Below are 15,000 nucleotides of genomic sequence, written 5' to 3' on the forward strand. Positions count from 1 at the left end.
ACACCCTCACCGTGACGTTAGTCTGCCACTCCGTCAGCGTAAAAAACAACAACAAAACAAGCCGCGTGTGTCCGTGTCCGTGTCGTGAGAGAGAAATAAGATCGATGGACATAAAACAAAGTTTGCGAGGGGAGAGTTAAACAGTCCCCACTGCAGTAGGGAAAGCTCATTTCAACCTGTTCAAAATGAACTCATCTACCATACATTGTGAGGACACTAATGTGACGTTATTCAATGCAGCTATAAACGGTAAGTCTGCTGTTTTAATTTCGATATGCTTGAGTGACATAATGTTTCAGTTTGTGGGCATTGTTGCTGTTGGCAATTAAACGATCTAACGTTCTCTTTCTCGAGACAATATGTGTGGATTTTGATAGGCCACGGTAGCATGTGTGAGAGGGGGAGAGAGAGACAGAGAGAAAGCTGCAGTGTTTGTCTTCATAGGCAACACAGTCTAGCAACGTTTTGGACCAACGAGTTCAGCGGCGCGGCAGCATGCACAGAGAGGGAGAGAGAGATGTGTCGTCATATCGTGATATTGATGTCGGGCCTCGCAACGGGCTCGGGCCAATTAATTTCATGACTCATCCGGGCCGGGTCGGGCACGGGCCTGCATGTCACGGGCCGGGGAGGGCTCGGGCCGAGATTTCAGGCCCGCGCAGCTCTCTATACGGTGACCCGGTTGGAACACCGTCACCGTCCTTAAAACGTCACCGATTAAACTCCCTATGAATGTCTTCTCTACAGTACCACTGTGTTGAAGATATCGAACAGTGGTTTCAGGAATCTGGTACTGTGGTCCAATCTAAAGGGCGCGGCTTCACTTCCTCTGTTGCTAATATGAGCCGCGTGTGTGCTGATGACGGATGCAACGTGAGCTAGTTGTTAGCACACAGAGTACTGGCATGGCTGGGATGTGGCAGTGTGTGTGTGTGTGTGTGTGTGTGTGTGTGTGTGGTGTGGTGTGGTGTGGTGTGTGTGTGTGTGTGTGTGTGTGTGTGTGTGTGTGTGTGTGTGTGTGTGTGCTCCGTGACGCCAGTGACCACATTACCAACTAGTGCGTTACTAACTGCTCGCTGCTCTCGGCCTCTGTGGCCTGACTCTACCCGCCCCCTTCCTCTCTTTACATCCATCTCTAGAACCAGGCTGCCCGGGGCTTCAAGGCATCATTGTGATGATGCTGTGCGTGTGTGTGTGTGTGTGTGTGTGTGTGTGTGTGTGTGTGCATGTGCGTGTGCGTGTGCGTGTGTGTGCATGATCATGCGAGCATGCATGCTTCCATGTAAGAGAGGGAGGGGTATTGTGTGCATGTGGAGCAAGGGCACAAAACAGACAATTGCAAGTTTAAAGGCTCTCAGAAAACATTAATTAATTAACATTAATTTCCACATATCTGCATACTGTATATCTGCATAGTGTATATCTGCAGAGTGTATATCTGCAGAGTGTATATCAGTGCATATCTGTTGCTTGAGGCACGGCACGTTTGTTGAAGACAGAGAGCCAACTGGACCCTCTGACCAGGGCATGACCAAGGATCATAAGATACCACTCAGAAATCATAAGATGGCCAGCACCCTTCACATTCCTCTCACAGAGGCAGTGGTGTGTGCTGTAGATTACGTGACTGAATCTTGTGTAGTCATTCTAATTATCCAGTTACAGTAGCAACCTTGCATGGTTGGTAACTGGATAAATATTTTGACAGCAGTCAAAACATCAGAATTACCGGACACAGTGTTGCTATGCTGGGAGTCTCTCTGGCACTGTGCCAACTGCTGTTTCCGCCAAAGTACAGTGGCGGCCACCTTGAATTGCATATCTAAGAGCTGAACTTTGGTTAAACCATGAGGAACATTTCTCTAGAGAAACTAATGACATTTATATGGTTTATTAAGAGTTGGCTTAAGTTAGATGAAATGGTATGAAAATGTCTTTATAGTGAGCCAAATTATCACGGTTATCAGTATAATCACGGTATTGTTAAAATGTGCTGAAATTTTTCAAAAAGTACTGATACAGTACATCATGTACGCACACTGAAATCATTTCACCAATGGTGCACACCTGCATCTGGGAGACTGTTGCTAACTTTGGATGGACAGTATTTACCATGTTTTTCAAAGCGCTGTATCACAGCAACACACTAATCACGGTAACACGCTTTTAATGATAAAAAATTAAAATTGTAACCAGTAATACCAACCATCAGGAATTTGATCAGTTTATCATTACACCGGTAATTGTTTCATCCTTAAAATTAAGTTGTTCATTTTAGTTTCCGTTTTATCTTTGTTTAATTTGCCATTGATCTGGATGGGGGCTCTCAGGGACCTGTCATGGAGCAGCCGGGCAAATTCAAGGTTGTTTAGGAAGACAGTAGAAGCAGAGATGAGTTGAGCCTATGTGCTTGTTGTCAGTCAGTGAGTCCATTGGAGTCCGTCGCATGAAGAACTAAGTATACTAATGAGAGAGTGGATTGGTCAATTACCATCAGTCTCCGTGACTGAGAGCTCTTTGTCCCGCTGCAAGAAAGACAGCCATTCTACAGGCCTGTCCAACGCACGTCAACCTCCTACGCTCAGAAACATGCTCACACGCCCACACACACTCTTGCTTGTTTAGATGTATGGCATGTAGATGTTCCATCCAGTCACCCTATGTGAGAGGAGAGAATGTCAGGTGTCAGAGGGCACACTATCTCATGCCTTCTGGTTCTTCTGCCCGTCACTAACGGGATTCTGGGCCAACATATTTGACTGGTACTCTAGGGCCTACAGGAGAACCCTGCAGCCGGAGGCAGAACTCGTCATCTTCGGCTGCTCGGAGTCCTCTCTGAACTTCCCCTACAGCTGTGCAACAATCTCTGACACAGGGGACAACTATCGCCAAAAGACTCATTCCGAAGGAGTGGAAGTCCTCCTTTTTTTCCAGGTGTAGGTGTAGTAATGCCTGGGAAAGAAGAAAATATATGCTGTTTGTATAGGTTTGTAATGAATATGTTCTATTTTTCTATATGACACCGTGTGTCCCTTTTGTTTGTTATCTTGCATTCTGAAATATGGAAGCTGAAGTAATTGTAAACCACAGTTTTGTATCTGTTTTTGTCGTGTCTCATAAGCCAATACGGGCTGGGCACCATTGGTGTGTGACACGTAAATAAAGAAATCAATCAATCAATCATGTAGCTGATGGACATGATCTCTGTTACACAGATGGAGAGACTCAGGTTCCTGAGAGCCAACTCGCTTAAAAGATTATCAACTATTTGGGACCCATTTTTGGCCTATAGAGTCAGTCCGCATGTCTGGGAACGCCCACAAAATGTTAAACGGCTGGCGCGCGAGTGGGGTAAAACTGCCCATGATCTCATGGGCTGACTCACCAAAAGACGGTGCTGCGGCTCTAAACTACAGGTTTGGGGGTTCTAGAGCAGAACACAAGACGTCTGCTCAGATGTGCGTTTACTGCGGTGGTTAAATCCCCGATCGTGTCTGCCTGGGCTGGGCTATCAGCTAAATTCTAACTTTGCTGAATGGATAGAACAGGGTTTTTTACCCCACCCTGACCCCGCCCCCAGCCAGGCTGAGCCAGCTAAACCAGCGTCTATGACGAGACGTGGCCTCAACCTACTGTATACTTAGATGAGGTTAAGAATGACAAGTAACTGATGTTAGGGGGACGGATGACTCGCCAGGCTGGTTTCGTATGCACAATATCTCTTATAAGCACATAAGCACCTTAGGCGGCTGGTAGCACCACGCTGTAATGTTGAATGCTGATAATGTTAATTAATAATATATGTTTTTCTTCTTTTTCTTGTCTTGTCTTGTGTCTGAGCCTGTTCATTTGTCTTGTTCGTGTATTGTTAAAAAAACTGAAAATAAAATATTGAAACAAAAAAGAATGACAGAGTCCCATCAATGTTAACCTCAATTTAAGTCTTAGCCGTGGGCTAACGAGCTCCCTGCCTGTGAAGTAAGCTAATGTTTGACCTCGAGCCAGGCAGAGCAGAAAACGTCATGGCAGGCAAGGCTGCAGTAGCTCCAACAGACTAGCATGAGAAATCATGACGCAACAAAAGTACATGTGCTACTTGAAAAAAGAGACAGACCCCAATGGTCCATTACTCATTAAACACCACTTGTTAAAAATCTAATCTTGGCTTGCTCTCATATGTGATAATTTGTTGAGCATAATTAGTACTAATATACTCACTTTAACTTGTTATTGTTGAAGAAGCCTTAAACAGTAATGATAGAGTAATTAGCATACGCCCTCGTGGCTTGGTATGCTGTTGAGGAAGTCTAGACTTCCACATAAACTCTGGAGGACTGCTAGAGGTCACACAGATCAAACACAGAGATCAAACGGCTGTGAGGAGCAAAGTCGACACTTTGATGCATTTTTGTAAACAGCGCCAGCAGCGCCTCCGCCATCTCGGCCCTAAAATCAGCCTTGCATCAACAACAACAGCAGCACAAAGTTGAAAAATAAGCTATATATGTTCGGCAACTCTGACGGTCCTCTATACTATCAGTCACGAAACCTACGCTACTACAGGCATAGTCTGTGATGTCAAGTTGAAGGCTGGGTTTACCCAGGCTACAAAGACCCTGGAAGAGGGTCACTAAATAATTACTTCTAAAATACTAAAGGATCACTAGACTTTTAGTAGGGTCATCTGTGGCACTTCCGTGACCGTGGAGAGCGAAGGTCCGTTTCTCAATGGATTTGTCATCTAGGAGGGTTAATAAACAAATTTAGCCGGGGTGTATTTTTAAAAAAGGCGGGGAAAATATTTGAGAGACCAAAATCCAAAATGTCTGCCGTGGAAATGAACTTTTTAATGGTTTGACCTACAATGATGCACAATACATGGTTTCAGAGCTTATTCTGGTCAAGGAATACATATTTGGTGTTTATATAATGATTTGACTTATTTTTGACCTTCAAATCCAAGATGGCTGCCAATTTTGAGCTCTAAAAGGCAGTTTTTTCAAAATCGTCATAGAGCCTTCATATTAGGCTTGAATGACAGGTCTTCTCATGATGAGTTGAATAATATACAGTATAAGTACACAGAAGTAATCTCTGAGGTCATTAAAGTCAATGTTTGTGTGTAAACAACAGTTGCTGATTTGCGGTTTCCCATTTTTTTTTTTTTTTTTTCAAACAAACCTTTATTTATACAGGGGGAGTCTCACTGAGAGCAATGCTCTCTTTTTCAGGAGTGCCCTGTTCACATTCACACACACATTCATACCTGGAAGCTGACCAGTACAACCACAGTCTGATCTGCTGGCCACTGATCAGCTCCACTGGAGCGGTTGGGGATAAGGGCCTTGCTCAAGGGCACCTCAGTGGTGGTAATGAGGGAGGGGCAAGCGCTGCCTTTTCACTTTCCCCACCCAGATTTATCCTGCCGGTCCCGGGGATTGAACCGACGACCTTCCGGTCACAAGCTCGCTTCTCTAACCATTGGGCCACCACTGCCCTTAAATAGGGTAGGCTACTGAGAATATGGTGTCCAGTTCATCCCATCACATTTTCATAATGAACCAAAAACAATTTTGCACTATAGCCTAACATAAAATAGTATTCTGTATGCAAAGCTAGCAAGGTTAGTTGCTTGAGCTGAATTTAAAGGTCAACTCAAAACAAACAATGAAATTAACTTTGAAATTAAAACTGAATCCTAGGCTACTAAATTTCATCAGCACACAGTAAAGGAAACTTGTCTTTGAACTCAGCTGACTGTCTAGTCCTAATCCCTGTTGTGCAATGTCCCTTTTCAGTGAAGTTTTAGTTTTTGTTAAGAGTATGGACTTTTAATCTTGACCTTGTTGGTAGGCAACGGCCATTTTTCAGTCAAGCATTTTCAGATTAGCTCAGTCAGTCTGTGAAGCAGTCAGTGTCAGCACTTGCGCGAGCTCGCTTTTTCTCTAACTAATGTTAACATTACACACTTTAAGACACTTTGTTTGAGGATATAAAAGGAGGTACTGGGTTGTATTGGTAAGCACTATCGCCTCAGCTCGAAGGTCGTGGGTTCGATTCCCACCTGGGACGATGTGAACGCTGAAGGAATGCGTGCCCGTCCGCATGTCCTCGAGTGCCCACCGCCCGGGTGGGGTCGTCAAAAGGGCCTTTCTGTGTGGAGTTTGCATGTTCTCCCCGTGCCTCCCGGGGGTTTCCTTCATATAGGAACCCCCTTCACAAAAAACATGCAATATCCTGGTTGCTAATGTGGTTCCTCCTCTGGTCGTTAAGGGCGCCTGTTCAGAGGGAGGGGAACTGGTTGGAATAGTGTGAACCTCCCACGTGCTATGTCCTACCGGTGAAGCTTCCCCTGTCAGGTGAAAAGAAGCGGCTGGCTAACTGCCCATGTCTCGGAGGAAGCATGGAGCCAGTTTCGGCTCTCCCCAGATCGGCAGAGGGTGGAGTAGCAACCAGGATAAAGAAATTACGTTAGCACTAATGGGGGATAAAAATGGGATAAAAAATCGGGGGGGGGGGGGGGGAATATATAAAAAAATAAAATAAAAAGAAAACTTTGTTTGAGGTTATCAACGTTATTCACTAGTCTAAAGATAGTTCTACCATCAAGAACATATAAAACAAAAGCAAAAACAATTTTTATTTGCAGAAGTCATCATTGATATTTGGTGTTAGCTAACGTTAGGTAACGTTATTATTTTTGGCTAAAGTTAATGTTATCTGTCTCCACAATTCTGTCAACTGACATATGCATTTGCTTTTGAAAATAAACAGCGTATAACAGCAATATAATATAACAGTAATATAATAGCGAGTTGCTTTCCCTCCCAATGAAAGACAAAGCACACAATGTCCTATGAATGTGTGCTAAAATGTGACAAGCCTTGCAAGCCCACCGATACAATAAATCAAGGCAAATGGGACAGCTTACAATTAAAAGCCCAAGACTGGTCAGGACTTGATAAATTTGATGATGTTTACACCACCACCTCCTGGGAAGATGGGGCAACCAATCGGTACATGCATTCGTCATGTTATTTTTTTTTTTTATCTTCAGTTATCTTCAGTTATGCTTAAGCAAGCCAGGCTGTTTATTTTCAAAAGCAAATGCATATGTCAGTTGACAGAAGTGTGGAGACAGATAACATTAACTTTAGCTAAAAATAATAACGTTACCTAACGTTAGCTAACACCAAATATCAATGATGACTTCTGCAAATAAAAATTGTTTTTGCTTTTGTTTTATATGTTCTTGATGGTAGAACTATCTTTAGACTAGTGAATAACGTTGATATCCTCAAACAAAGTGTCTTAAAGTGTGTAATGTTAACATTAGTTAGAGAAAAAGCGAGCTCGCGCAAGTGCTGACACTGACTGCTTCACAGACTGACTGAGCTAATCTCAAAATGCTTGACTGAAAAAGGGCCGGCATGCCTACCAACAAGGTCAAGATTAAAAGTCCATACTCTTAACAAAAACTAAAACTTCACTGAAAAGGGACATTGCACAACAGGGATTAGGACTAGACAGTCAGCTGAGTTCAAAGACAAGTTTCCTTTACTGTGTGCTGATGAAATTTAGTAGCCTAGGATTCAGTTTTAATTTCAAAGTTAATTTCATTGTTTGTTTTGAGTTGACCTTTAAATTCAGCTCAAGCAACTAACCTTGCTAGCTTTGCATACAGAATACTATTTTATGTTAGGCTATAGTGCAAAATTGTTTTTGGTTCATTATGAAAATGTGATGGGATGAACTGGACACCATATTCTCAGTAGCCTACCCTATTTAATGGGAAACCGCAAATCAGCAACTGTTGTTTACACACAAACATTGACTTTATTGACCTCAGAGATTACTTCTGTGTACTTATACTGTATATTATTCAACTCATCATGAGAAGACCTGTCATTCAAGCCTAATATGAAGGCTCTATGACGATTTTGACAAAACTGCCTCAAAATTGGCAGCCATCTTGGATTTGAAGGTCAAAAATAGGTCAAATCATTATATAAACACCAAATATCTATTCCTTGACCAGAATAAGCTCTGAAACCATGTATTGTGCATCATTGTAGGTCAAAGCATTAAAAAGTTAATTTCCACAGCAGCCATTTTGGATTTTGGTCTCTCAAATATTTTCCCCGCCTTTTTTAAAAATACACCCCCGCTAAATTTGTTTATTAACCCTCCTAGATGACAAATCCATTGAGAAACGGACCTTCGCTCTCCACGGTCACGGAAGTGCCACAGATGACCCTACTATTTTCTATCCAGGTTCAGTCTCTCTCCAGACCTATCAATCTATCATTCTTACATTCACTTGAATGTTTGTTATGGGTAGATATACTGTACATGGTTGCAAATTCTACATTGACGTTTTTGTTTTTTGGATTCTAGAAATGGTCTGGATATACTGGTGTAGTCAGTGATTTTCTTGTTTACAGCAACATATGTGTAATGCAGTGCATTGGACACATGGAGCTGAACTTCATAACATCAATAAAGGTATGTTTTCTTTAAAAAATAAATCAGTAAATTGAATTTGTATATCTGAACCCATGATTTCAAAGTGCTGTAGTAGGCTAAATTTTGTTATTTAATCAATGAAATTCAGAATGAATGTTTACAATATGTTTAAAGGTCCCAATTCGTGCAGCTGTAACCTCTTAAAAACGTGTGTCTCTGGTCCATAAAACATGATTCTGGATTAATCTGTCGAAAATATAGCAAACCCGTTTGTTGTGACGGAGTTCTCACTTCCTCATCTGGTCGCTTTCCAAGAACGGCCTGTTTCTATAATATATTCAGAACTAACAGTTCCCATTGGCCGCTGAGGGAGAGCCCGCCCCAGGCTCCCAGCGGCCAATCAGATTAGCGTCTGTGGACCAGCACGCTAGGTTGCGAGTTATCGTTAACTAAACGGTACTACGCTAAAGAGGACATCTCAAAATGCCTAGACTTACCGAATGCACCTCTGCAGTTGCTGGATCACGTACAGTTGGCGTCGCTCCAGCTAGAAGTGTTAATTTTGTGGCTATAGACTAAATGGTGCAGGTAGCTTGTGTGAGAGAGACCCGCGCAGTATGCAGGAGGAAGCTAGTGACGTCCCGATTCCCCCAGATTCCCCTCTGGGCAAACGAAGCGTTTGGGGGTGTGGCTTGGAGGAGACTGCAGAGGGACGCTGGATAGGGACAAATCCAACTGTGGCAGTTCTGAGCGTGTGACCACTCATTACAGGGAGGGCTGACAGCAGTATATATGCATTTACAAGTAAAAACAGCTTTTGCACGGAATGGGACCTTTAACATGTTTCTACTTTGATTCTCTCATAGATTGAATAACTAAGTAAATAGTTAGAATAGTATGCCTATTTATTATATTTCTTCATTGTTCAACAGGCAGAGGTACCTTTGTACGGCACTTTGTATGGCATTCTGTATGCGGAACGTTTTACTGAATGCTGTTTTTCTCATAGACAGACAGCGGTGGAGCTCTGCTGCTGCGCACTGATGTTGCAATGGAGCGATCAATTGCGTGTCACTTCTTACGTACGTTCTTTGGTAAAGCTCTCGGTCTCTCTCAGCAAGATGGCTTTTATGCCACTTGGACAGAATATTCTGTCCGAATTTACCAATTTCATTCTCTCCAAAAATACAGCTCTCCTAGATCACACACTGTGGAAGAAAAAAACACTGTTTATGCAATCTGGATGCTTTTGCAACCCATTCACACCTTCTCATAAATGCTATTCATTGAGACAGCATTAGTGGCTGTGAGATTCACACACATTTTTGAGAATATAACGAGCTCCACTTCTGTTGGGCTGCACAAAGGAGCTAGGCCAATCACAATCAAATCTCTCTATAAGTAATTTATTTGGGGAAACTAGTGTACTACCAAGAGCACAATAAGGCAGAAAATGGACCTTGATTGAGTATGTTGGCCAACATTCATACTATGTCATGCCAATGCAGCAGAGTAGCAGAAAGCAGCAGCTCATACAGACTGAGCCTACACAGGAGAGACCGTCTGACAGAAAGCAGCAGCTCATAGCAGACTGAGCCTACACAGGAGAGACCGTCTGACAGAAAGCAGCAGCTCATACAGACTGAGCCTACACAGGAGAGACCGTCTGACAGAAAGCAGCAGCTCATACAGACTGAGCCTACACAGGACAGACCGTCTGACAGAAAGCAGCAGCTCATACAGACTGAGCCTACACAGGAGAGACCATCTGACAGAAAGCAGCAGCTCATACAGACTGAGCCTACACAGGAGAGACCGTCTGACAGAAAGCAGCAGCTCATACAGACTGAGCCTACACAGGACAGACCGTCTGACAGAAAGCAGCAGCTCATACAGACTGAGCCTACACAGGAGAGACCGTCTGACAGAAAGCAGCAGCTCATACAGACTGAGCCTACACAGGACAGACCGTCTGACAGAAAGCAGCAGCTCATACAGACTGAGCCTACACAGGAGAGACCATCTGACAGAAAGCAGCAGCTCATACAGACTGAGCCTACACAGGAGAGACCGTCTGACAGAAAGCAGCAGCTCATACAGACTGAGCCTACACAGGACAGACCGTCTGACAGAAAGCAGCAGCTCATACAGACTGACGGTACGTGCACATCATGAAGCGCTCGGCGGCTTGCCTGCTGAAAAAGCCGCTTTGACGCTGCATCTTGATAGGCTGTCTTGCTCTATTTCCGTGTCTGATTGGTCAATTTGCCTCGCGCCCCCTGCCGCTGGAACCGCCCACAGCGTTTCACTGTCGCAGACTAGAGGCGGCTTGCCTCCGATCGGCTTCACGCTCGCGGGGCGGGACTAGGGCGGGACCTTTCGTTGAAGCTACCCAATGACAGCTCTTCCTACACATTTCCTCCCCCCACCCTCCTGTGTAGCTCGACCTGAGAACGTTTCTACAGGCTACAGCTCCAAGCTGGAAGCTGGTTTCCACGCCCACAAAACACTGCGACACAGCGGAAAAGCGAATTTGCCATTGTAGATGTGCACGTACCGTGAGCCTACACAGGACAGACCGTCTGACAGAAAGCAGCAGCTCATACAGACTGAGCCTACACAGGAGAGACCGTCTGACAGAAAGCAGCAGCTCATACAGACTGAGCCTACACAGGAGAGACCGTCTGACAGAAAGCAGCAGCTCATACAGACTGAGCCTACACAGGAGAGACCGTCTGAGAGGATGACTCATCCTCCTCAACTCTCTCGCTCTGTCTCATTCACTCTTATCTCGCTCTCTGTCTGGCTCTCTCTATATAAAATGGAAGAAAATAATATTTTATTGTCCAGGAATGTAAATTCACTTTGTGCTTTCTCATTGATGTCCACGTGTTTTTAAAATTGTAAAATGGATGTTAGACAGCCCCATACTCAATGTATAAATCACCACCAAAATTGCAGTTCCATGTTTTTTTACCCAACAGCCACTCTCCATACATACAGATATGCACACACACAAACATGTGCACACGCGCATGCATGCACGCACGCGCGCGCACACACACACACACACACACACACACACACACACACACACACACACACACAGTCGCAGCTGACGACACAGTACTGACACTGTTCAACCTCTATATAGTGTACATCTCCTGCCCTCTGATGGGGCTCCATGCAAATGCATACAGTTCCCCCTGCTGTCTGCTCCACTCCCTTACACTTACACACACGCATGCACGCACGCACGCACGCACACACACACACACACACACACACACACACACACACACACGCGCACACACACACACACACACACACACACACACACACACGCACAGAGCCTACATAGCAATAATAAGCACCCATGTCAGCTGGTACACAGAGGCATGTTTGCGGTGCTTATGTCTTGGCCTGAGAGAATATTTGATTCTGATTGGCCGGAGGCTGTTCATTAATTTAATTTAACAGAATGTTGTCATTTAAAATCCTGGGCCGGCTCTTAAACACCTCCAGGTTAGGTGTGCTTGAGCAAGGCAATTAAAGCTACAGCTTCCCCCCCCTCCCCCTTCCCCCTTGGCAACACATTGGTATTGTTTTCAATCTAAGTATTGTGTTTGGGCTCAACAAGAATAAAATCAGTGCTGCATAAGACCCCTAGTTTGTCCCATTCCAGCAACTATGGTCGGACGCCACTGGGGGCAGAAGGTCCTCTCCGCACACAGAGAAGACACACGTTTTACGTGTGAGCCTGAACATGAGAGGTAGCATAGCGAACTTGGAACTATCCAATCCGAAAAGCAAAGTTGGGAGAAGTACGTTCCTCTATACCGGGGGAGAGGAGTGGAACAAGATCCCTAACGAAATTAAATCTGCTAATTCTCTGAATGGTTTCAAAAACCTTCTGGAAAAAATTCTTGACGCGTAAACTAGAGCCATGCCTTCCGTTGTAATGGTTATTGAACTTGTGTGTCTTTGTTGATTGTTCTATTTGGTTTATTTGATGTTATGTGTCACCGTGTGTCCTGTTTTTATAAGACCAGGGACCATGTTGGAAATAAGTGTTCACACTTTTACATGTTTATCCCTTGGATTTTGTTCTGCTATATCAATCAATCAATCAATCAATCAATCAAGTAAACAAGGAAGAGAATTACACTGCAATTTGTTGACTATTTTGGATTGTAGGTACAGAGTATCATGGCAGAAGTAGCTCCCCCTGCAGGTGTCCAGGAATAGAATTAAAGATCTGGAAAGTGTCCAAGCTAGAAAGGAGAGTCATAAGCGGCACAATAAAAATAAGAATAAACATCAGTGCTGCCTTTGCTCACAGGAAAGAGCTCGTGGAATGGCAAGGTGACTCAACTCATGCAAAGATGGACAGGTAACCAACCAATGGATACCTTTTATGAATACTAACTGTTTATGATTGACTGATTGTCTTGACTTCATTAGTGTCTTTGTTATTTTTGTGTGTTTTACAGATTGAAGTGCCTCTCTAAGTAAAAGCAATATACTGTAATGTAACTATTTCAGAGGGTTTTTATTATTGGTTTTATATAGATGGATGAGCTGAGTTCCCTCCCTCCCTCCCCTGATATGTGAAGCGCTTTGAGTGTCTAGAAAGGCGCTATATAAATCCAATCAGTTATTATAATTATTATTATTAGAAACAATGAAAACAGCACACAGAAATGTATATTGCAGAGAATGAATTAGAATAGCAATACCAAGCATAAACAAATAATGTGATCCTGACAATTAGCTTCAGTAGTCTTCCCTCTCAACAGGTTTAAGACTTGAGGTAGTAAGAGGTGGTGTGAAGGTCCACCGTCAAAACTTCTACATCTCCTGACAGCTGTGGTCATCACTGGAGCCTTAGGTAATTGAGACACACAGCATAGTGACACATCAATGAAAATAATTTAGTATGTCAGTGGTCACTGGTGAGTTTAAAACTTTATGTTGTTATATAATAATATTTTTCATTGTATCAACTGAACAGATACAGTAGCTGCCTTTATCCCTGACACATAAATAACTGTGGCCTATAAAACGTGTTAGGGCCGTATATATGGCCGTATATACGGCTGTAACACATCTGATTTATAGGCTACAATATTTCCCCCCCGTTTTCCAGTATGTTATAGCCTTTTGCTGCCATTTTGCTCCAAACTATTTTGCGGTTATCTTTCAAACGCCTTACAAAAGTCTTGCAGAGGCATTTCGCTTATGTCTTCATGTTTCTGCAGATTGGTAAAGTCAGGGGGATAGATCAAAGACTGTAGAATGTAAAAGAGATGGGTGTAGTGAGTGTGACATCACACATAGGTTTCTGAAGGGGTGTTTTCAAGCCAAAAGATTGCGTTTACAATCCACCTCGTTGACATTTTTCCAGAGCCAGTGCAGCCAGCCAGAGTGAAGCTCTGGGGTCCACAGAGCCTCAGCTCCGCCTGCTATAGGTCCATAATTGGCACAAGGAACCACTTGTTGAAAAAACATAATTTATTTTGAGTGAAAAGTTGGAATGCGGTCGCAGTGACTTGCATGGAGTTGGGATGGATTTGGTCAGGAGCTCATAGTTGTTTGGTCTTACCTTGGTGTGGAGTTTAGACAGCTGCTTCTCATCCAGGTAAGCCTGAGTGTAGACACGTCTCTTATAGCGGAACTGAAACAGAACAAAAACACAGGCAACTAAGCAGTTTGGATTTTACCTTTTCGTTTTGCTATTGTCTCTTGACAGCTTAGTAAAATGGATACCGGTGTTCATCATCTAAGTCATTCCAAAGGAATTTGTCATGCAGTGCAAGGGGACCAGCAGCTCATTAGATCAAAGTATGCAAAAAAAAATTTTTTTTAATATTGCCTTGTCTTGATATGTGTGTGTGTGTGTGTGTGTGTGTGTGTGTGTGTGTGTGTGTGTGTGTGTGTGTGTGTGTGCGTGTGCGTGCGTGCGTGCGTGTGTGCGTGCGTGCGTGTGTGTGTGTGTGTCTGTCTGTCTGTGCGTGTGTGAGAGAGTAAGACAGACAGAGAGACAGACACAGAGAGACTGGCAGACACAAATATATTTAATAACCACGACATTAGCGAAGCAAAAGTCTCCTATGCGGCTGTCATCTCTTTCCAGTGCTGCTGCCTGTCATCTCTTCTCATCTCATATTACTTTCTGCCTGAAATCCAAACCACCTTTGCAAGCGGAGCGTGGAATACAATTGGCGAAGCAACAACAAAAGGTTAACATTTTCAAATGAAGAAATGAGCAAAAGCAACATAGCATACAAGTTTGACAAATAAAACTAGTGGCTCCACTAATGCGAGAGAAAAAGAGGCACACTAATATCACTCCAATCGTCACTCTTTGATAGATCTGTGTTTTGCCAGGGAAGAAAATGAACACATTATCTACAGTATTTTCTCCCCTGTTCCATTTTCCAGATCTTTGGATCCTGGTCTTGTTGTTCTCTCCTGACGAGGCTAGAACCTTGCTTGTGTTGTATTAAATCTCATGTGTACGTCGCTTTGGAT

At 43.6% G+C, this 15,000-nt stretch overlaps 1 protein-coding gene across 1 annotated transcript in view; it reads right to left on the reverse strand.

The window, feature by feature from the left end:
- Positions 1–15,000, reverse strand: part of shank3a (SH3 and multiple ankyrin repeat domains 3a) — a gene marked incomplete at both ends in the record, with an annotated part of 250,396 nt that overhangs the window by 186,994 nt on the left and 48,402 nt on the right. Inside the window, one exon of the mRNA XM_083654717.1 lies at positions 14,072–14,143. Coding sequence (XP_083510843.1) covers positions 14,072–14,143 — 72 coding nt within the window. The remainder of the gene's footprint in view (positions 1–14,071; positions 14,144–15,000) is intronic.

This window comes from Poromitra crassiceps (genome assembly GCF_964638095.1).
Source record: "Poromitra crassiceps genome assembly, chromosome: 18".
NCBI classification, from domain to species: domain Eukaryota; kingdom Metazoa; phylum Chordata; class Actinopteri; order Beryciformes; family Melamphaidae; genus Poromitra; species Poromitra crassiceps.